This window comes from Halichoeres trimaculatus, unplaced genomic scaffold (assembly GCF_033239565.1).
Source record: "Halichoeres trimaculatus isolate MK-OKI-2021-1 unplaced genomic scaffold, fHalTri1.1 fHalTri1_scaffold_1, whole genome shotgun sequence".
NCBI classification, from domain to species: domain Eukaryota; kingdom Metazoa; phylum Chordata; class Actinopteri; order Labriformes; family Labridae; genus Halichoeres; species Halichoeres trimaculatus.
Window position 1 is genome coordinate 43,551,947 of NW_027437179.1, and position 24,130 is coordinate 43,576,076.

The 24,130-nt window shown below is 38.8% G+C and overlaps 1 protein-coding gene across 1 annotated transcript in view; it reads right to left on the bottom strand.

Annotated features, from left to right (window-relative positions):
• Positions 1–14,165: 14,165 nt before the first annotated feature.
• LOC141803968 (sodium- and chloride-dependent taurine transporter-like) overlaps positions 14,166–24,130 on the bottom strand; it is a 39,228-nt gene continuing 29,263 nt past the window's right edge. Inside the window, exons 10-15 of the mRNA XM_074688173.1 lie at positions 23,976–24,088; positions 21,996–22,133; positions 21,098–21,200; positions 20,898–20,998; positions 20,633–20,803; positions 14,166–18,663 (exon numbers count right to left, since the gene is read on the bottom strand). Of these exons, the coding sequence (XP_074544274.1) occupies positions 18,505–18,663; positions 20,633–20,803; positions 20,898–20,998; positions 21,098–21,200; positions 21,996–22,133; positions 23,976–24,088 (785 nt within the window). The 3' untranslated portion in view covers positions 14,166–18,504. The remainder of the gene's footprint in view (positions 18,664–20,632; positions 20,804–20,897; positions 20,999–21,097; positions 21,201–21,995; positions 22,134–23,975; positions 24,089–24,130) is intronic.

The following is a 24,130-nucleotide window of genomic DNA, read 5'->3' on the forward strand; positions in this document are numbered from 1 at the left end:
TGAGTTAAAGGATATCATCAGTAAATGTTGTGAAACCCAAATGTTCTTAATTTATTTTCAATTTTTTTAAATCTTTAATATTTTGTGACTTTTTTGCATTTTTTTATTTTAGATTTTTTTTATATAAATAATTTCTTGTAATTTCAAGATTTGTGCAATTTTTAAAATTCAATTTTTTTTGCTAATTTCTTAGTTTAAAAATTTTGTGCCAACTAATTTAATTTTGAAATTTTTTGAAACTTCTGCATTTTTTTTTATTTTTTTATTATTATTTTTTTTAATTAAAAAAAAGTGTTTGCAATTTTTGAAATTTCAATTTTATTTTTAAAATTTGTGTTGGCTTAGTATACATGATTGATATATGGCAAGACATGAGCAGTCAACAGAAAATGATGAATTGAGTGATATTTTAAATATATGTTATCAAATTCAAGTATTCTTTCAAAATTTTTGCAAATATTTTGCAAATTTTTGGAATTGCAGAATTGTTTGAAATTTTTGCAGATTTTTTTTAAATTATCTTTTTGCACATTTGCCATTTCAAAAATGTTTGAAAGTTATCACAGATTTTTAAAATTTAATTTTTATTAATTTTTAGTAAATTTTTGGCATCAAAAAATGTTTTCATATTTCAAAAAAATTCCAAAAAATCAAAATTTTAAAAAATTAAATTGATCAATTTAATTGCAAAATTTTTTGAAAAGTCATATTTTTTGTTTTGTTCTTTTTTTTTTTTTTTTTTTGGCCAATTTGTCAAAATTGAAAAAAATTAGACATCACATGCACAATTTCACAAAATTTAAAAAACCTTTTATTTGGATTATTGATTATAGATTTATTATATACAGAACTGTATCCACTTTTTTGTCTTATTTGTGGAGGTAAAGTAGATTTTGTGGCTCCTGAATGATTTTTATCCAGGTGAGGCTAAACGGCTCCTGTGAAAGCACAGGTTGCAGACCCCTGATCATGTGTTAGAAACCTGGACTGAAGAGCTCTGATAAAAACTGTGTTGCCAAATGAAGAACATTCTCCTGCAGCATCTTGAAAACTTCTCCCTGTTTCTTTGTCGTCATTATTTTTCACGTCTGATCCTGAAAAGTGCTGGATTCATCTCACCAAAGCTCCACGCTCACAAAGTCACACGGTGTGAGCGTTTCAGATAGCAAAGGTCATCATTTAGCCTCAGAGTAAACCGCAGTAATTTCTGTTTGTGCACGTCTGAGTCACTCAGCATCACATTAGGCAAACATGGGGATAATTGCATCAACAAACGAGACGGTTAAGAGGAATAAAGCGATGATCTCTGTCTTCAAAGAGAGACAAAGCCTGCAGGTTTCTGATACAAACAGAAGAAGAAGAGGAAAGAAAGCGAAAACATTCATCCAGAGAGGTTTAATCTGCACAGTAAACACAGGAATCATCAGAGCAGAGCGATGGTGCAGAGCGAGTCGATAGTTCAGAGATGTTTGGACTGAGAATCACCACACTCTGCAAAAAGTCACAAACTATGCAGGTGTTTTCAAAAGTGTTTCATTAGATTTAAAATGAGCAACATTTAGCTGATAAGTCCAGAAAAACTTATTTTATTTAAGATGTTAGAGGACAGAAACTAAAATGTGAAGATACAAGCGATGGAGACTGACTTCAGGGTAGTTTTGGTCCAAGTTTAGCTTTTTTCTTTGGTTTTGGACGTAAACACAGATAATACTCGCTGGTTGATCCAGGTGTAGCAGTAGGTGACATCCAAACTGGAGCTAAAAGTCTGCACACATCCTGCAGACTGAGCTCAATCAAATCAAACATTGAAAAAGAAAAATGTGAGAATCTATTTTCTGGACTTACAGCCCCAGCGTCTGTTTGGGGATTGATTTAAAAACTTAAACAGGGTTGAACAGCTTTAAATCAGGCGTTAAAGTTCCCATATCCTGCTCCTTTCCTGCAGTTTAATCTGGATCATTGATGTCTTCATGAAATGGTAGTAACATGTTTTGGTCCAAAAAGCCAATAAATCAAGCACAGCAGCATTGTTTCCAGGCTCTCATAGCCCCTCTGTTCAGAACGCTCTGATTTAGTGGGCGTGGCCTTCATATGTAAATGAGCCACCGCTGATACCGCCCCGCTCTTCCACGTCACTGAGAGCGGCGCCACGAGCTCCGAGTGCACAATGTTTAGAAAACAGAGAAGCTGGTTTACCGTAACATTACAGGCTAAAACAACAGGCTAACTGCAGCTAAAGTTAGCATCCTGAAGCTAACACAGAGACAGGGGGACACTGAGGAAAAGCTCTTCCATCTGCTCCACAGCACACAGCATTTAAAATACTCACATTTCCAGGGTCCCAGGTTTGTTGGAGGATGGTTGGTAATGCGCCTGGATTCAGGACCAGTCTATTGGCTAGCCCTCTGTTGGACTGTCCAAAGTTGGAAAAGCAGTCGGCCGTGAAGTGACTAGCACACACATGCTCAGTTTTACTGAGTGTAGCTGGAACATTTCCTGATAAATGAACTCTAGACACTTAGTCTGTCTTCTTCAGAGATGGGAAGCTTGAGCATGGAGCTATGAGGCTGTTTACAGCCAAAAACAGAGCAGTGATGGCTCTTCAACTTCAGCATTCTGGGGTATCTGCTCCGGTGGACCAATCAGGTCAGACTTGCTCCTGATTGGTCAAAAAAGGGAATCGCTGACATCGGCAAATCCCCAAAATCCAAACAGCTGGTTTTAGGTCAGGATTTTACATTAACAAGCTCTACTAAGAACAGGTTTGGTCATTAAATATCACATTTTGTGGGCTGGGAGGAAAGACAAAGACCCACAAACTTCACTTAAAGACTTAATAAAGTGATTTTTGCAGAATATGGGACCTTTAACAGATATTTTATTTGAAATCAGACAAATGCACAGAGCAGAGGAAGGAGCGGTTAAGAAGAGCCTGGGGTCAGGTTTGAACCCAAGTCCTCCATACGAGAGGCACATGACTGATCCTCGGATCTGATTATTTCTGTCTCCATCTTTCTTTAGCTCTGATGGTTTGACTGCACAGATTTCATGCACACTCGAGCTAAAGTCACACATTTACTGAGGAGAGGCCAGAACAGCTGCAGGGAGGAGAATCTCCTTTTTCCTCATTTCCTGCAGAGAAGGTTTCACTGCTCTCCTCGTCCCTGCAGCAAAGTGTGTGTGACAGACAGGGAGGAAGTCTGCGTACGGGTCGGAGGGATGATTGTTACCCTCCTTTGTTTTAAGCACAAGAAGGAGAATGAAGGAGGAGGTGCAGGAGAGGAGAAAGATGGAGCGTGATGTTTGTGAGCGTGTGAAAGTGAAGGAACAGAGAAAAACCTTTGTCCTCTGAAAAAAAACACGGGAACAATCCAAACCTCTGTCTCCTCACGCCGTTACATAACAGTCAGATCCAGCTGCCCCCCCCGAGACAGCCGCGTGTGTGTGTGTGTGTGTGTGTGTGTGTGTGTGTTTCTATGTATACTATACACGTGTGTTTACATGTATGTATCTAAGGATGTCCCTTATTTTCCACAGAGCATGTATGAGCATGTGTCGGTGTGTGTGTGTGTGTGTGTGTGTGTGTGTGTGTGTGTGTGTGTGTGTGTGTGTGTGTGTGTGTGTGTGTGTGGTGTACATCTCACTGTACAGTGGTGATTTCTCTGTTTTTCTAACGTAGGGACGTTTCCCTCGGCTCAAACTGAAAACTAGAGTTTCAGTGAGTGGGAACTTTTTCATAAAGGATAAAAAAGTGAGGTTATCTGGGAGCGTGAGGAAAAGAAGCACACTGTTGAATACCATGCACTGTAAGATTTTCATGAAAACAAACAGAACAAACATGTCCGAGTGTTTTTTCTTTGTTTTTGTTTTTTTTACCAAACGTCAAGTGGCCAAAAAAAGTTTTGTAATGCAACAAAAGAAGAGGAACACGCTGAGAAAAGCCTTCTTCAGCGTGCTGTTGGTTTTTTTGTGTGTGTGGTCATCCATACTCCCTATGCATCTCTGGGTCAAAGGTCAGTTTGGAGCCCAATCCGGGGACGCCACACCAGGAAAACCTCTTAGCTGTGAGGATTGTCTCTTAACTAAACCCAGACTCTGTCACATTAACAAAAACAGCCAAACGGGTCAGTTAGTGAGAGGAAGACGGTCTGAAATCAACCGTAGCTTAGCTAGCTTAGCGTAGCTTCTGTAGTGAGACAACTTCCTGTTGATGGAGCGTGTGTCCAGGTGTCTTTGTTTACATTCTTTCAGTGATAAATGCCAGCTAACGTTTCCAAAGCTAATTTTCAAACAAGTTCACTGCAAAACTGAAATCTTAAGTGTTTTTGTCTGATTTTCAGAAAAAAATATCTTTTTCAACTCAATCTGAGCCACTTTTAACTGACCAGTCCAGAAAAATGTCTGATTTCAAGTCATTTAATGACAAAAACGAGGTCTGAAAAAAGTGACTTGTATTCAGACATTATTCTAACTTTGAGCACATTTTCCATTGGTAGATTTTTGTTACTTGTTTTATGCAATTCAGACCTCATTTTGTCTTTAAATAACCAACAACAAGGTATTTTTATGGACTGATCTGTTAAAAGTCGCTCATATTGAGTCTAAAAAGACATTTTCTACCTAAAACAAGACAAAAACACTTGGTAAGATTTCAGTTTTTGGTAGTGTAATCCAGGTTAGCTTGGTTAAACCGTCAGCCTAGTTCTACTGAAAACATCTGATTTTAGCAAACTTCAAATTTTCTGATGACAACATGATGGTCTGTAAAACAAAAGTTCTGTTTTCTGGTTGAGTTTTTGTTAACTTTTCAGGGTCTGTGTCACTAACTGTGTCCCAGCATCTGTTTCCGAAGCAGAGTAGAGTTACAGCGCAACATCCCGAGTATAAAAACATGTTAAAGCCCCGTTTCCACCAAGTGGTTCAGTTTCAGTACAGCAGCATTTTATGGCCACTTCTTTAGACTAAAACCAGGAAAGATCCCCAAATCAGCGACCCGTACCGTCCCACTCTTTGGTTCCCTTCTGTTGAGGTGTCAGACTAAACGGATCCGACCCCAGAAGGTGGAGCTAGAAACACTGCAGTCTGTTGATTGGTTGAAAGAATCATCACTTCCTGTGTGACAGCAGTCACAAAAAGCAACATGTAACCCTGCCACGTTTAATCTACAATCCACTTCCTAAAGAGAACTTTTCTTCTGTCTTTTCACTGTGGAACGAAGGACACGGTTGGCTGTGGAAACACAAACAGGATCAGACTGATCCAATCTGTACCAGACTGGACTGATCCAACCCGGACCACTTGGTGGAAACGAAGCTTTAAAGACAATCAATCAATCAAACTTTATTTGTATAGCACTTTTCATACAGGACTTTGTAATACAAAGTGCTTTACATAGAATAAAATAAAATGAAATAAAATAAAATAAAATAAAATAAAATTAAATTAAATTAAATTAAATTAAATTAAATTAAATTAAATTAAATTAAATTAAATTAAATTAAATTAAATTAAACTACAAGAAGTGGAATAAAAAGCAGAAAATGTCATAATTGAATAAAATGAAAACTTTAGACCCCCACAAGCCCCCCAAACCACATTCAGTATAATCACACACAAAGACATAAAAAAGAAATTCCGACAGAAAACAGAGTAAAAATTACAGGACTGAGGAAATGCTTTCTTGAATTAAAATGAGGAAACACGGGAGCTAAAACTAAAATAGTAATTAATTAAAAAATAAACAAACAAACAAATAAATAAATAAATAAGTGAATAAATAAATAAATAAATAAATAAATAAAGAAGTGCATAAATAAATAAATAAATACTCAAAAACACTAGAGGGTAAGATAAGTAAATGTGTAAATAAATAAATAAATAAATAAAATAAAATAACAATAAAAAATAAAAGTTTGATAAATAATATGGTAAAATGAGAAAGTGTAACACCAGGTGTTTAGTTAAATCAGCTAAAATAGGAAAATAAAAGGAAAAGTATGGAACAAAGAATAAAATTCCAATTAAAAAATCTGAATTAAAGATCATCTGTTAGTGGACTCAGACTCATTTTGACCACACCATCTAAAAAACATGATGAGGAGAGAAACATTGTGACTCCATTAATCTTTGCATGCGTCCATTTTTTTTTTGTTGTCAGTTAAACGCTCCAGGACAGGTAGTTAACTTTTTACCAACCTGTAACTGTAACTTTTAACCAACTAAATCTGCCATGAACACAACTCCTAACACCAAACCAGAGAAAAACATCGTAGACTAACGAAGACCTTTGGTGACGAACGCTTGGTTTTCATTGGCTGAGGGTGTCAGACAGTTTGGGAAACAGTCAAATTAAGTTTGTAAAGCTTTGAGCAGCTTCTAGAGGCAGATTCAGATCCACACTAACAGACACCAACATTTGGCTTTGTCCTTAGTTTAATGAAGAACTGACAGAAACTCTGAGTAAATCCAGCTCTGAGCTGACCCATCGGCTCCCAGAGGAAAGAAGTTTCCTCACTAACTTTACCGACTCATCAAAGGTCGTGACCCCGGATTGGGCCTGTAACGTATGCGTTGATATTGTGTAGTATTTTTCTTTTCTTTCTTTTTTCTCAAACTGTGTAAAGTTCTATTCTATGTAAAATAGTATTTTTCTATGACGACGATCCTCTTCCGAACCCACGGGAGAAAAACACAAAACAAAATGATGAGAGGCAAAAGAAAATGTATAACTTTGTTGTTGTTGTCGTTTTGTTTGATCCATTTTTTCTATGAAATAAAAACTGTACTGCTATACTTCTCTTTTTGAGAGGAACATGAGAAAAAATAAAAGCGAATAAAACGTCTAATTTTAAGTTTGTGGAGCGCTGTGGTTATTTCAGGTGTTTCTTCTGTGATGAATCTTCATAAAGCAGCTAAAACGTTTCAGACGGGGCTGCAGCGTGTTTCTCTCTGACCAACATGTGATGTGTTTCATGAAGCGTGTGTTCAGACGTGTTCCTGTCTCTGAGGGGAAATGATCCGGTCCGTGTGTTTCTCTTACTGTTACTGTACATTCTGCTTCTGCTCACTTAATTATCCCCAAGTGTTTACAGCTCTTACATAACACGACCAACACACACACGTTAGACACACACTCACACACACACAGGGGTAACACGTGGAAATGTAGTTATCGTAGTTTTTCTGCTCTCTCAGACATGTGCCAGTATTCCTGCAGAAGGACGGGGTCGGTGAAAACTCGTGATGAAACCTCAGACCTGGACCCTCAGTCTGTCAGACCTCAGCAGGCTCTTTCCTTTTTTTCCATCAGGGTATTAAAAACTGTGTAACACTTCACTATATGTGAGATAAATCTGTTTAATGTTGGCAAAAACCAAGCAGCAACTTCTGGATTTAAAATATGAAACCGATCCATAAACACTTTAAACTGCAGTTCCTGGAGCGTCCACTAGAGGCTGTCTGCAGAAGCACTCAAAGCCACACACATCCACTCAAGAAGCTGATCTTTACAGAAGAAACAAACACGTTTACAGCCTGGTTCAAACATGATTTCAGCCTGAACAGATCATTCCTCTGTCAGTGTAGCCGACTTAACTCCATCGCTGTGTGAAACACTTTAGGGGGGACGCTTTAGACTGACGAAAACGAAGCAAAAATGTAATTTCAAACAAAGTGCTCATTTAAAGCAAACATTTCCACTTCAAAATTAACACAAACTAGACCCCAAACAAAATAAAAAAAAGAATGTCCTTCCTTACTGTTGACCGGTCTTTTCCCTCTTCTAACCGTCCCTGAGGGCTTAAAGTTCCTCACCTTGGCCACACTTCATTGTCCATGTGTCCCGCATCCTGTAAATCTCAGAACTGATTAGAAAATAAAAAATAAAATAATAATAATAAAAATTCTTGGCACTAATCGTTCCTAAAGAAGTCCAGCCTGATAGAAGACACAAAAATCCAACTGGTCACAAAAAATCAGACTGTCAAAACCCAAATCCTTTAGTTGATCCAAACTTTAGCTCATGGGTTAGCCTTTAGCTTGTGTTCTAGCTTTTAGCTCTTGTGTTTTAGTCTTTAGTCCGGTTTTAAGCTAACTTGTGTTTATGCCTTTAGCTCATGTTGTAGCCATTACCTCTTTTTTTATTGTTTAACCTGAGTGAGCCTTTAGCTTGTGTTTTAGCCTTTAGCTTGTGTTTAAGCCTTTAGCCTGTGTTTTCGCCTTTGGATTGTGTTTAAGCCTTTAGATTGTGTTTTACCCCTTTGCTTAGGTTTTTTAACCCTTTAGCTTGTGTTTCAGCCTTTAGCTCATGTTGTAGTATTTAGCTCATGTTTTAGCATATAGCTCATGCATTTAGCCTTTAGCCTGTGTGTTAGCCTTTAGCTGGTGCTCTATCTCTGTCCTGTTTCTCTTTCTTCTGCTCTTCTGTCCTTTTTCTGTCTGACAGTTAGGCTGCAGTGTCCACCATCACTATAAAATTAATCACAGAAATCGAGAGAGAAAAAAGAGAAAAACACAGATCTCAAACAACTGTTTTTATCTTGTTTTAATTTGAAAAATGTTTTTTTGTTACTTATTATGAGCCTCAATATACTGACAAGTCCAGAAAAAAGTGTCTGATTTCGAGATATTAAACAACAAAAATGATGCCTGGGTAAGAAAATTAATTAAATTTAATTAAATTTAATTTAATTAAATTTAATTTAATTTAATTTAATTTAATTTAATTTAATTTAATTTAATTTAATTTAATTTATTTTTTTATTTCATTTAATGAGTTTATTTTGTTTTACATTTTATTTTATTTTATTTTATTTTATTCTTATTTTATTAAAGTGAGCAAGTATATTTTTCTGCATTTTTCTGACTGTATCAGCATTTTTTTCCCCCATTTGCAGTAGTTAGGTCTCGTTTTGATCCTTTAAAATCTCAGAATGAGACATTTTCCTGGTCTCACTGATGAATGTGGATCATATTAAGACCTTTTTAACAATAATAAAAAATCACACCTGATTGGTTTATTTTGTCAGCAGCTCACAGGGTGTAGTAATGTCCACGGAGCAGGAGGTGTTGGGCCTGGGTCAGCTCCGTCATGGTCTCAGTGAGGATGTGCTGGACGTGGTGAATGTGGGGTAAAGAGGGAAAAATCGGCAAAAACAAGTGGAAAAACACGTCTCTGTGTCCTTTTCCAAGAAACCAGAACATCCTGGGATCAAAACATCTGATTCTCACATCATCCCCCTCTTTCTTCCACTTCCTGTCGGTTTCTATTTCTGACTGCAGAACAAAGGCTGAGCGTCCCATGATGCTCTAATCTTAAAAACACACTCCTGTTTTCTTACTCTTTCTCTGTGTGAAGGCCAAAAAGCTGTCAGGGAGGAGAGATTTCTCAGCAGAAAAGTTATTCTTGGAGCCGACGGGCTGAGAATGGAAATGTCAGGGCCGTGTTTCTCTGTTTGTTCTGGTTATTTAAAACCTCAGACTGTCAGAGAGAAGCCAACGGAGGAATAAACATTTCTGTTCTTCAGCAGCGAGTTCAAAACACCACTTCATGTGTCAGGAGAGCAGCTTTCCCTGGCTTTCTCTGGCTTTCAGGAGCCATAATCAAAATAACCATCAGAGTAATCCTGCTTCTGTGGATTCAGGTCGACATGTTGAGAAATCCAGACGAAGGAACTCAGGATTTGTTGGTGCCTCAGAAAATCCTGCCTCACTGTGATGCATAAACACTTTAAATGAGCACTTTCTGCAGAGCTTCATGGGAACGCTGCACGTCAGAAACCATCGTGTACCAGCAGCTGGTGTGGGAAACTTTCAGACGTCTGAGCCTTTGATTTGCTCGCTGTCAGACGGATGTTTTGGTGAAAATACTCAACAAACACGAGTTCTCCTCTTTACAGCCTGAAGCTTACCTGGACAGGAGCTGTTTTTCTTCTTTGTTGACACTTTTTCACCTGTTTTTCAGAGACAGGAGCTTAGGCCGGGGATTTCTGTCTGCACGTTGTTTTTGGTGCGTGTAAGTTGGATGTTGACGCTCTCTGCTGAGAGCTTAAGGGGCCGACGTGAAGCCAGAGTGAAGCCGACGTGAAGCCGACGTGAAGCTGACGTGAAGCTGACGTGAAACTGACGTGAAGCTGACGTGAAGCTGACGTGAAGCTGACGTGAAGCTGACGTGAAGCTGACGTGAAGCTGACGTGAAGCCAGAGTGAAGCTGACGTGAAGCTGACGTGAAGCTGATGTGAAGCCAACGTGAAGCCAATTTGAAGCCAACGTGAAGCTGACGTGAAGCTGACGTGAAGCCAACGTGAAGCCAACGTGAAGCCAACGTGAAGCCAACGTGAAGCTGACATGAAGCTGACGTGAAGCTGTGAACATCAGGGAAACTCATTCCTCCTCAGGGTGAAAATGTGGCGCTCACCTGTCGGTGTTAGAATCATTTTATTTTCCCGAGTTTCAGGAGAAAAGTGAGGCCTCACAGAAAGAGCACAGCCTGGTAGCAGCTTCCTCTGGGCCCCCGGTGGAGGAACCAATCACTCCGCAGGAAACCACCTTAGTGATCATAAAGACCAGAGCAGCTCACCTGCAGGACACAAACCTGAGCTTCTGTTGAAGGAGAGGAAAAGCGCCCCCTGTCTTTGTGGAGGGGGTTTTTCATGTAAGAGTTTTATTGTGAAAATGAAGATGAAGGTAATGATTGCTGATAGCTGTCAATACTTCCAGTTGAAACCAACTTTAAAGAGGGGCGTTGAGCTTTTTTAGTCTTTATTTTGTCCCCTCTGTGCCTCCCTAGTTTCTCTTTATGATTTTAAAACTTGTTTTGTCTCCTCCTGGTGTTTTAGAAAACCGTTATTTCAGTCTCTGTCTCAAAGACTTAGCATGTAAACATGCATACAATGATCTGACTGAGGTTAAAGCCTGATGGTTCTTTTTTGTTTTTAATAAATTTTCAAATATATATATAAAAAAGAAAGAAAATTCTCCATACCATTTATCTAATAAATTTGCAAAATTTACAAAATTAATTCAGTTTCAATAAGTTGCAAAATTTTTCAATTTGTTTTGTAATCTCATAATATTTGTACATTTTTTTAAAACAATGAACCTTAGAAAATGGGCATAAAAAAAAAAATTAAAAACATCAAAATTTTAAAAATTTAAGGAAAATGCCTTAACTCATGAACTTGGAAACAACAACAAAAAAAAAAAAAAAAAAAAATAGCAAGTTTCAAAAGTTCACAAATTTCTTTGAAAAATGGAATTTAAATTATTTGAAAAGAAAAATGAAGAAAAAAAGAAGTTTACATTTTTTCTCCCAAATTGGAAAAAATGACAAAAAACTGAAATTACACTAAAAAAAAAATCTCAAAAAAATCTTTTTTAAGAAAGTCACTTTCTCTGCAAGATGTGATACAGATTCAGTTCAACAAAATGTTAAGGCATCATCAATTCCCTCTGTAAGAAAAATAAAAAAAAATTATTTCAATTATATTTTTTAAAGCTACAAGGAGCCACTGCAAAGGAGTCAAAGGGCCTCATGAGGCTCCAGAGCCACAGGTTGAACACCTTTGGTGTAAACAATTTTAAGAACAGACCAAGTGAAGGAACTGATTTAGAGTTTTGTTTAATTTCTTAGTTTAAGAAAGTGCAGCGAAACCACTGCAGAAAAGCTGTTTAAAAGTTGAATTTGTGTATTTATTTTCCTTTTCAGTACAAACCATTAAAAAAACCTCAGTTCCTGTCTGTTGTGCCTCATTGAGCATCACCACCTGCTTTATTTCTGTCTTTTGACTTTAAGACTTCTGACTGTGTTGTCCTCCTCTTCTTCTGTTATCTTCATATTTATGCTGAGTGTTTACCTTAAAGGTAAATCTGTGTTACACCGTACATCCTGTCAGGATACTACGGGGGCCGCAGAGGGACAGAATAAAGACTAAAACAGACACAGCACCTCCTCTGAGCTCTCACCCTGACTGTGGCTGTAACAGCTGTAACTCAGCTCCCAGATTCAGAGCCTTAAAGTTTTGTGAAGGTGTTTTTCAGGTGAAGACTTTGTGATGAGTTAAAAACAGAAATCTGCAGAGCTTGTTTCTACTCTCAGTTTGTAGCCGTGTGGTTTAATGATCAACACCTGGATGGATGTTTCATGCTCAGGTCGTTTCTGTGTCGCTCTGCTCCCCGAGCTGCAGTTTCTGATTCCTCCTCCTGTTTTTGGACGTGGAGGAATGCAGCCTCCTGCGTCGGCTCCAGCACCTTAAATCTTGTATTACAGGCTTTGTAGGATTAGACTTTATTATGTTGTCGAGGGGATTTGGGCACGTAAGTCCCTGGAGTTGGGAAATTGAACTTGAGTGGAAGGATCTGTGTGAGGCTGACGTCTGAGCGTTACCTCTGTAAGAAGCCGAGCAATAATCCACCACACGTTTCTCTGAAGACAAATTTTTTATTAAGAAATAAAAAAAGGTTTACACTTTGTAAAACCTGTTCAAACACATTTTTTTCTTTTTTTTTCTAGCTTACAGGTTGGCAATAGAAATAAAAAATAAAAGCTTTCAAATTCTTTTTTTAAAAATGTTTTTTTCTTCTCCAAGAATTAAAAAACATTTTCCCCGTGAACATTCGGAAAAGGACGGGCTGGTATACAGGATGAAGCAGGAAAGACAGAGGCATTGTCATTGGATGAGTCTGACGTGACAGCACGAGGGGAGGAAGAGCAGGACTGCATTTCCCAGAAGCCTTAGCGTAAAGGATGTTTTTATTCCTCAGGATTTGAGTTAAAATCTGGAAATGTGTCTAAATCTGATTCTCTGAGGACGCCGACCTCTGCCAGGAAATGGAGTCCGGTCACCTCCACGCCGCCTGAAACCACATCTGATGGTCTGTACGCACCGACGCCACAGAAACAGACCGTCAGAGTCTGAGTCCTGCAGACATGTTGGTGTTTTTGGGACGGGGATGTGATTAAAAACCAGCTCCTGAGTGGATTTGGTTTCTGGACGAAGCACAGAGGGCTGCAGGCTTTGGAGGAGCTCAGAGAAGATGTAAAAACTGCAAACGAGGTTTGAAAGTAAAGCCCACACTCGATATGACGTAATCTGCTTTTCTGATTCAATTTGTCAGATTCTGATGTTTGCACGCCGCCGCCGCTGCTGCGTCTGATCAAACTTTGGTGACGTGCTTTGGGACAAGCTGCCTGCAGAGCGAAGCTTAGAGAGAGACGTGGGGCTAACTGGCAGTGATGTCGTTCCTCCTCCTCAAACTTCAAAAGAAAAAACAAAAGTCTGTCACAAGAATCAAAAAACTGCATTTCGCAAAGAAGTTGAGTTTAATGTGACAAAGTTTACAAATCATGTTATTCTCAGTGCATTCAAACCACACGATCATGATGGAATAGTGGTCTTAGTTTGGTTTAGCTGCAGAGCATTTCGCCGCAGCGCTTCATCGAAACTGGACCCTGAAGATTCAAATTTACTTTCTTCAAGATTTCACAGGCTGTCGTCTCGTCCCGCCAGAGGCCAGGACGACGACGTCTTCGAAAAAAAAAAAAACAGCATGAAAAATAAAAGTTTTCTACAAAGTATTGCACGTAACAAATTGTAGCTTTTTGTTTGCTTTTTTTTTTCTTTGATTGATAGTTGTACATGTTACTCCAATGACAGAGGTTCAAATACACTATATTTGGAATACAAAAGGCAATGTGACAGACAAACGATCAAAAAACAAAATAAGACAGCTGAAGTCAATGAAATAAAAAAAAGAAAAAACAAAAAAAAAACAAAAAAATAAAAAATAAACAAATAAAAACAAAACAAAAAAAAACATAAAATTAAAATAAACAAAGAAACAAAACAAAGAAACTAATAAAAAACAAACAAAAATAAACTAAACAAAAAATAAACAAATGAAAGCAAAATAAAAAAAAAATTAAAACAAAGAAACAAAACAAGTAATAAAAAACAAACAAAAAATGAAAAATAAACTAAACAAAAAATAAACAAATTAAAAACAAACAATAAAAAATAAACAAAAAAATAAATTGAAAAAAAAGGAACTAATAAAAAAACCTAAAAAGAAATAAAGAATAAACGAAAAAAAAAAATGAAAAGGAAAAAAAACAAACAAAAAAAACAAATGCAGAAATAAAAAAAACAAAAACAAAACAGAAACAAACCAAAACCAAAGAAACAAAAACTTAAAATCAAATCTTAGGTAAAAGAAATCATCTTTTTCCTTCAACCCTTAAAAATAAATCTTCAGAAACTTTTACATCCACCAGCAGGTGGCGTTCACATTTCAACATTCGGCGGTTTAAAAACTTGTGCATCAATAATGCTTTTGATTTCTTTTGCAAATTGGACGTCTGAGATAAACTGGGGTTAATGGAAGGGTGACGTTACGGGGAGTGTAAGAAATCAGAGGGAACGGGAAAAAACACACACACAGGAAGAAGAATCAATAAACGACTGCATTATCTTCATTCCTGGTTCCTGTGTCTCCAGCAGGGGGCGATCTTTGCACGAGGAGAGCTTCAGGATGGAACGACCAACTGCGACCCAATTAGGGGTTCAACTTTACGCCTTGATTCGTGTTTCCGTGCAAAGATCACGTGGAGACCCAGGAACCAGCTCTGTACAAAAAGTCCAGGATGAAACGAAGCTCTGTATGAAACGGAGGTCTGCGCTGGGAGCCGAACTGTACAAAGAGCACGTAGAATAGGAAAAGTTTGTTACTGTATGAAAATAGATGTCTGCTGCGGATTTGGTTTCACAAATCCCTTTTAATGATATGAACTATATTAATCTACTCCAAGAAATCAACAAACAGCTCAACACGACACGAAACGAGGCCCCGCGCTCGCCATAACCTCTGATGTGATGCTCTACTTCTTCCTGAAGATGTTCTGCTTCGTGGTGAATGATCTGGGTTCGTGTGTTTTCCGTGATTTGATCTATTTTAATATGTCTGCTTCTGGGAGAACAGAAGCACCAACAGCTGAACCTTGAAGCCGTTTCAACAACATTCAGTGTTTTCTCATCACCGAGGACCCTGAATAAAAAGATGGCAGTGTTATTTCCTTAGTTTTTGGCCTCATCGCTCCACACCAAGTCCAAATTATACAAATAAGGTGCACTAAAGACTGGCTGTGACTCCCTCCTCCGTGTTTTCGCCTCTGATTGTGGATAAATTAGGCAGTTCAGGTGTGGTTTCCCATCCCAGTGGCTTCTGGAGCTGCACGAAAACATCAGTTGTGATTGCTACCGTTAAACGTCAGCTCTTTGTCAGCCCCACAGTTACGAGTCGGGTTTTTTGGACGCTGGGTTGATGCAGCTTTACAGTAGATAAAAGCACTACAGAGAAGGTCCTGAGTGGATGGTCGCTGGTGACGCATACACGTGGGAAACCCCTGGTTACACAGACATATTAAAATGAAGGGAACCGTGGGCGAGGTCAGACTTCTCCGATCGTCTGCGCCGCTCGGTCGTCGATGGGTCACGTGGTCCGTTTATGGCCCCGCTATCGTCATGAAGGATGGGATGCTCTTTTCTTTTCCTGTTTTACAGAAAGTCAGCTGGAGATACAGAGACTGTTTGTGTGTTATCGGGTGGATTTCCTCACAGAGCCGATGAGCGACAGAGTTTGGAGCAAAGTTTCACGGCACCAGATCCTAAAACTCGTTTTTCAGATGTTGCTCTGCTCAGACGGACAGGTTACTCGTTTTTCTTCTTGAGCTGCTTCTCAAAGCATCTGTGATGGAGAGCGGAGCAGAGTCACACTGCAGACAGGAAGTCAGGTGACTTCAGCTGCAAGCTTTGAGTAAACAAAATCTGCAACTTTGCTGCAAGTTTATGCAAAAATGTGAACTTATGAAGCTATTTTTTAACATTTTTTTACCATCTGACCTTCTCAATGATCTGTTTCACTAAGATTTACCTGCTTCCTTTACAATCTTGGGTCCAAAACATTAACTGTGAATCTACTTCATTATCAGCTGTTAAATAACAGAAACCACACTGCAAAAACTGAAATGTTATCAAGTGTTTTGTCTTATTATTAGTAAAAAATGTCTGAATAAACTTGATAGGAGCCACATTTAATGGACAAAGCCAAAAATATCTTATTTCAAGATATTAAAACAGAAAAATGTGGTCAAAGTTGCTTTTTACAAGCCAAGATAATCTGCCGATGTGGCAAGAAAAAAGTTGTCCTCAACTTTTTTGCAATTATTATTTTTTTTTTGCAGTGTACTGTTTCAGAGCTGGTGATATTCAAGATTTTGACAACCCTGATTTAGACGATGCACATCTTCTTCCTCACAAGCGTCTCCTGTAAAATAACAGAGACGATTGATCAAGGACTGTGAATTTTGTGGACGTCTTTCTGATATGATGGGAGGAGTTTGAAGTCTGCTGCAGAAAGTCTCAGATTTATAACCCTAAGAGGTCAAACTGATCCATTCAGAGCGCCTTGTTTTAAAATCTGCCAAACTTTTCCACAAGATGCTGGAAACCACTAAAAGTTGGACGCTCGATGCTCGATGCCCAAACTCTGTCGTCCGTCGGCTCCGGTGCGTCTGCAGCCAGCTGCCACGTTTCACAGTGACTGGAGAGCAGTTTGACCCTCAGGCGACTGCTCGAGAGCGCCGCCCGATGGTTCCTTTGAGTCAGAGAGTTGGTGACGTGTTGTTTAACCATTGACAGTGCCCTGTCTGGCTGAGTTTACCCAAATTAAATACTGTCCCCTGGTATTTACAAAAGAGAGAAAGCTATAAACCCCGACACCGACTTACAGATGAAGCCATTGTAGAGTTCCCGTTTTTGACTGTACATTGAAATGCTCGTTGAACGTTTGACCCACGCCCCCGCGTGACGGCGTCTCGGGGAAGAATCAGCTGCTTTGTTCGCCCGCCTGGTACCAACGGCTGGTCGCTGGGCGGACGACGGCGAAATGAGGTCTGTGACTACAATGGCTGCCTCTGTAAATGTATGATTTGTATAATAGCTTAGTATTTTCACCAGATGAGAGAAGTGTTCCTCCTTCTATGTAAAACTACAGCAATTATCACCAATAGTGAATACCAATAACATTATAGTCTTAATAAAAAATCTAAACATCGACAGAGGAAAACTAGGAATAATGTAACTTCCTCTGTGGGAAAAAACAAATCCGATCCAGAAATGTAAGCCAAGAGTGCCTAGTGCAGTCACTAACCAACTGTCAACTGGTCTAGGACAAAGAAAGATAGATAGAGATAGATATAGATAGACTGATTAGCTATTACTGTACAGTACGCCACAGACAACACACTCAAGGGTTCAACCTCCACAGTTCAAATCCTCTCAGATACCGCTCTGTGTGCAGGGGCCGGGCCCCCGACACACACTCAGTGCTAGGCTCGTCTTTAGACCCGTACTTCACGGCTTTATGGGGAGGGGGACGTGCTAAGGTGCGTTTAAGTACCAGGACGAATGGTTGGACGTTGCTTCCTGGGAGGAAACGGTTTGTAAAAACTTGTTTGGAGTTGGGTTTAATGTGGATTTGGAATAATTCACCCCATGAGTGACAGTTAGAGGTGAAATTGATCAATTTAAACTGATTAAATTAGTTTAAAGAGCAACTGGAGAAGGTAAAGTTGATTTTCTGAATTCCTTTACGCCGACGATACGCTGCTCTACGTATCCAAAGGTGGGTTCAAGACCAACAGCAAAGCAAAAGAAGCTGAAAAGCAACACTTTCAGATCAATTTTAGATTATTTTAGCATTGAATCATCAGATTGTTATTGGAAAAAGTGCAGCTTGAAAGGTTTTGAGCTTGCACACCTGCAGATGGACCAAGCAAAAGTTGCGAATCTGAGAGTTTGCTGCTGCAGAGTTTGACAAACGCACCAAACTCTGCAGAAACCAGGAGCTGAGTCTTTGCTTTGCTTTGGGTCTGAATCCACCTCAGACGGCTCATGTGCCAAACCTGCGTTGGCCTGTTTTTCACCAGCTCCTGCTGCACAGACTGAGCCAAACTGAACCCTGTGGCCTGTCGGGTTAAACGCCTCTCCAAGGAGCTGGCGAGTTTTCCAAGAACAGCCGAAAAAAACAAACACAAATTGGTTTTTCTTTCGAGGAAACTTCTTCTCACACCGTGGCCACAAAGGGCTGTTTGTCTCAGCTGTTTCTCCAACAGCAGCTGGTTTGATGTCGCATTAGTCGGTTGATTTGGCAGGAATCTGCCAAAACCAGAGACCGGGGTCTTTAAACGGGACATTAGTGGGATGTGGAGTCAGGAGAGTGGCCTGTGATTAATCCAAAAGCAGATTGGAAATGTGATTCAGAAAACCACCAAGAGCAAACGCCTTCCAGAGTATTCCTCAAAGATTTGAACGGGAACGTTTTTTTTTTCCTTAAACCCTTTTCAGTCCACCAGACAGACAGAGAGACAGAAAGCTAGCTAGCTCCAGAAGCGTTTCAGAGGACAGGAGAGGAGAGGAGGGCGATCTCATGGAGAGCCTCCGCCTCACTCCTTCACATCATGGTTTCCACGATGGTGTGGGTGGGCGCCTTCATCAGCAGCCCCTTGTTCCCGTTGGGGTCCAGAGGCACGGACAGCTCCTTCAGGCCGCGGTGGTCTGCGGGACGGGAGCTGGCGCCGCCGCGAACCGGGGCTGCCACCGCCTTGATCCTCTGCAGGGAGGAAAGGAAGGATGGAGGATGGAGCAGAGGGAATAAGGGAGGAGGAGAGAGGAAAGGTTAGCAGAGGTTAAGGAAACCATATCATACAAAATCAGCCTCAGCGTGACTCAAACTTTTAGCCTCATACTTAAAGAGGAGTCCCTTTCATATTTTAAGAGATACCGATGCCTGGTACCAGGAAATCAGTATCTGTACTCAACGGTACCAATTTTTGGTACTTTTTGTGTGTTAAGGTGGTAATAAATACAGATTTGTTTAATAATAAAATCTCAAAGTTTTGTATTTATAATTTTTTTTTCAAAATAAAAACTTGCAGTTTTGTGTTCATGTCCAGTAGGAAAATCTCCTACTCTCCCCTCACAGTCACTAGGATGTGTTTAGGTGCTTAAACATGGTACCTTTTGATTTTATGTGAATCGGCACTAAATACCCATCCCTACTCATTCTTGAAAAGGATTTTAAATTAAAGGATGATTTCACTGTAAAATAATCCGTCAGAGTCGACATCTTAAAGAAAAGTGACTGAAACCATCCAGGTTCAATCTGCTGGATATGAACAATAGTTTGAATAAAACATTGACTGATTTTGACTCCTGACTCCATTGAACTTCTACGGATAGATCCTCTTCAAAGTTTTTTCAAAATGAGTCATTTAAAAATATATCAATACATGATTATTAATTAGCTAAACAAAGCTAAACTACTCCATGTCCATAGCCTTGAGCATGTCAAATACTGCTGAAAAAAAGACCACTTTAATATGAGCTTTATTGGGGATTTCTGCACTTTTGGTGCCAGCCCCAAGTGGAAATTTGAGGAACTGCAGTTTTGTGCATTTTAGCATTAGCTTCTTTTCCAAACTCTGATAAATGCAGCTTGACATGAACATCCGTCAGTTAGAGCAGCATTAGATTTATTAATCCAGGGACAATTTGTTTTTTTGATGTTTTTTTTGTATGTATTTTTAGGACTGGGACTTTAATGGGTTAATTTTGATTAATTACTGCATTGAAAAAATGTCACTGGCCCACGCTTAAGTTTAGAAAAAGTCTCTAAAAACTTTGAATTCACCAGTCGAACTTTGTATTTCCTGCTCATCATGAGTTCATGAGATGGAAAAGAAACAGGATTTTGTTGCTTAAGCTAATGTGTGTGTCTCATATTTAAATCAGTCATCTACCACTTTGAATTTTAGTTTTTTGTGTCAGAAATTGACACGTGATTAATTGGGATTATTTGTGATTGATTAATTAGATTATTTTTTTAAATTGAATTGATTTTTTTAAAGATACTAAAGAAATCTGCAATTTTCCCAAATTTTAACCACATGTTAAATATTGGTGCACTAAAATTTCATGAATTAAACTCCTCCCTGGGATTTGATTTTACTAAGTGAGAGAAAATGTCTTTTTATTCCATTTATACCATTAAAGTAAGGGGCAGCTGGACTGGGGAAGAAGATATAAAGATATTAAACCTCCTTATTAGAGCACGAGGTGAAAGTCTCCAAGACCAGGTCCAGCTTTTTTTTTTTAAATTTATCTATTAGTTTTTTTATTCTCATCTCATTCCTTATTCCATTATTATTATTATTACTATTATTATTATTATTATTTATTTATTTTTTTATTAATTTTATTATTACTTATATTATTATTATTATTATTATTATTATTATTATTATTATTATTATTATTATTATTATTATTATTACTTTTATTTTTTATTTTATTTTTATCACTATTATTATTTTTATTTATTTATTATTATTATTATTATTATTATTATTATTATTATTATTATTATTATTATTATTATTATTATCATGACAACAGAGCCTTGCTGCTGTGAACCCTAAACTGGAGCACGCTCAGATTGTCATATTCAGAAAAAAAAGCGCCTATTTCTGTTCATGTCACTCTAACTGAGACAGGCTCACAGCGAGCTCCTGGGAACCCACCTCGATGAGCGGCCCGTCAGATCGGATGATCTTGATGACGACCACCATGGGGATGCAGATCATGGAGGCCAGGGCCAGAGTCCAACCTATTCCGATGGCCCAGTCAGGATACTCGTAGATCTTGTTGTACGTCAATGGCTTGTATTTGACCAAGGAGAAGATAAAGCAGCCCTGTGGAGGAGGAGGAGGAGGAGGAGGAGGTTGAGCTCAGGTTTCAGGAAGCAGAAGAGTTGTTGTGATAAAGAAAAAGGAAGACGTCCTTTACCATGCACAGTAAAGGAGTGATAACAGTCCAGCTCCATTTCATCCAAGGATTTGGTCTGTAGCCCATCATGTCCTCAAGAGCATCATAGAAATTATCAACGCCTGCAAAGACGTCAGAGCATCCTCTCATTAATCATACAAAGCAGACGAATGGTGACAAATGGTGATGACGTTTTGCATCTTTTTAAAGTCGGGACTCACCATAAACCCAGGCAACAGCTATACATTCAAAGAATGCCACCCACAGAAGGCACACACCGCTCGCTGCATAGTAATCAAACAGCTGGAAAACATACATGCCACCCTGCAGACACACAAACAGACCAGCAGGGTTTTAAATTCACATCTCAACCTGGAAACTTCCAAACAGGAAGTCAGAAACAGCAGAGGATGGAAATAAGCCGCTGACGTGTGTCCAGCGTGAAAAGTGCTTCAACAATCATGGGAACCCTGAACTGAAACCAGGACAGCGCTGCCATAAAAAGATGCTGCCATGGGAAACACAGAGGGTGAGGAGGGGTGAGGAGGGGGGAGGAGGGGTGAGAGGAGGGGAGGGGGAGGCAGAAAATAGACGAGACGCTGAGAAGGTTGAAGTGGTGTGAGAACGGGACAGAGGAGGAAGAGGAGGGGATGAAGGAGGGAGGAGTGTGATCGTGTTAGAGAAAAGTTGGAGGAGTTTTTAGCTCTCATTTCCCCGATTTCAGAAAGCATGGTTCTGTTTTTGACCAAAGCTTTGCTGGGAAACGCAGAGCGCTTCATTTTCAGTCAGAGATAAGAAAGAGGAAATCAGAGGACAGATTAAAATCAGAGAGGAAGGGAGGAAGTGAAGAAAAGAGGAGCTATAACCGACGAGGGAAAACAGTGAAGAGGGGGAGGAGGAGGAGGAAGGTTTGGAAAAGCTAAGTCAGGTCTTCTGGATCTATTAATACCAGAGGAGGAGCAGAGGAAGTTCTCATGACTGACTGTATAAATAACCTCCTCCCCGGGGAGCGGCGCTAATATCTGTCAGATCACTGCTGTTCAGGCTGCGCTCAGCTCAGATCAGCTCCTCACTCACTCTGAGGGGCGTTCAGGGACTTTCAGGTGCTGGGGTCGTTACCTTGGTAACCATGGTGAGTCCAAGCAGGTAGCTGATGCAGCAGATGATAGCGATGAAGACCTCTCTGCGGTAACCCTTCCTTAGGAAGGACGGATACAGATCCACCAGTGATGTGATCTGCCCTTCCACCTCCACAAACTGCAGGAGAGGAGCAGGAGGAGCACAGGGAGGTGCATCAGTGTCAGACTTTGGTTTGATAAAAACATCATAAGCTCATATTCAGTTCAAAAATACATTTCTATTAAAACAAAGACGGACTGATCAGGTTTGGCTGTCTGCAGCGTGTGACCCTGTTTGTTTCCCACACGTGTGGGTCAGCGCTCACGCTAATGACGGCACGTGCAGACTGCTGCAGAGGATTATTTGCAGACTTGGAGAGGTGAGAAATACTTTCCCCGTCAGACTGAGACCGTAAAGCCCTGATATATCCAACAATCCACCTGTAATAAATCCTTTTTTCACCTTTGGCGTTCACTGCTCTACGTTTTTCCACTGGATGTGTCAAAAGACGTAAGCTAAAAGAGTTTGTCTCTGCACAGCTGCACCGGTTTGATTTCACCTCATCTGGGTTTTAATTTTATTAAGTAGAAAAAAACTTGATTTTAATTCATTCAAACCATTAAAGTGAAGGCAGCAGGACTAGTCAGGGATTCCTAAAGATATTAAACCTCCTTATAAGAGCAGGAGATGAGAGTCTCCAAGACCAGGTCCAGTTTTTTTTTATTTTTTATTTTCTAATTTATCTATTTATTTTTTTATTCCCATCTCATTCCTTTTTCCAGTGATATGATTATTATTATAATTATATTTATTATTTATTTATCAATTTAGCTTTTTTTTATTCACATAATTCTCATCTCATTCCTTTTTCCAGTGATGATTATTACTATAATTATATTTATTATTTATACATCAATTTATCTTTTTTTTAATTCACATAATTCTCATCTCATTCCCTTTTCCATTATAATTATAATTATAATAATTTATTATTATTATTATTATTATTATTATTATTATTATTATTATTATTATTATTATTATTGTTATTATTAATAATAATAATAATAATAATAATAATAATAATAATAATAATAATAATAATAATAATTTTACTTAATTATTTATCAATTTAATTTTATTTTTCTGTATATAATTTTTATTACTTTTATTCTTGAAGATACTTGGCAAATATATCCTGATTGTTACTCTTTAAAGAGGGGGTATTCTGCTTCTCTTTTTAATTTTTTTATTTATCTATTTATTTTTTTATTCTCATCTCATTCCTTTTTCCAGTTTTATTTTTATTATAATCATAATTACTATTATAATTAAAATCTTTATTATTATTACAATTATTAATAATAATATTATTATTATTATTATTATTATTATTATTATTGTTGTTGTTGTTGTTGTTGTTGTTGTTGTTGTTGTTGTTGTTGTTATTATTATTATTAATATTATTATTATTATTATCATTATTTTCATCATTACTATTATACTTGTTGTATACTTGAAAATACTTGGCAAATAAATTCTGATTCTGATTCTTTAAAGAGGGGGTAATCCTCATTTCTCATGACTTAAATTCATGGATCTTAAGTCCTGATGCTGGATGGTCAAACTAAACACCTGCAGATTTTAAGAAATCTGTCAGGAAAATCAGTAAACTGATCAAAGTGCTCTGTTATCAGGACCAGAGCCTCAAACACCAGGATCTGCCTGCAGCTCCACCCCCAATGGAACTCCAGAGGACTGGCCAATCAGAGTGAAGGGGATTTGTGGAGGGGGAGCCTTAAAGAGACAGCAGCTAAAATGAAGCCTGATAGGACACTACGGATGCACCACGGGGAATCTTTGTTAAATCCCTAAAGTTTGTGAACAAGCTTCAACCACTGAACGCCCTGAACATTTCTGCTCATGCTCTCCTCAAAAACCAGCTTCCTGACAGGTGGAGTCTGTGTTTCTTTTGCCCACCTGACTGTCGAGGCCAAGCAGCAGCAGCATAATGAAGAAGAGAATTGCCCAGACTGTGGGGAAAGGCATCATGGTTACAGCCTTGGGGTAGGCGATGAACGCCAGGCCTGGACCTGCAGGGGAGGAGGGGGGGGCAGGGGGAGGGGGTGAGAGCA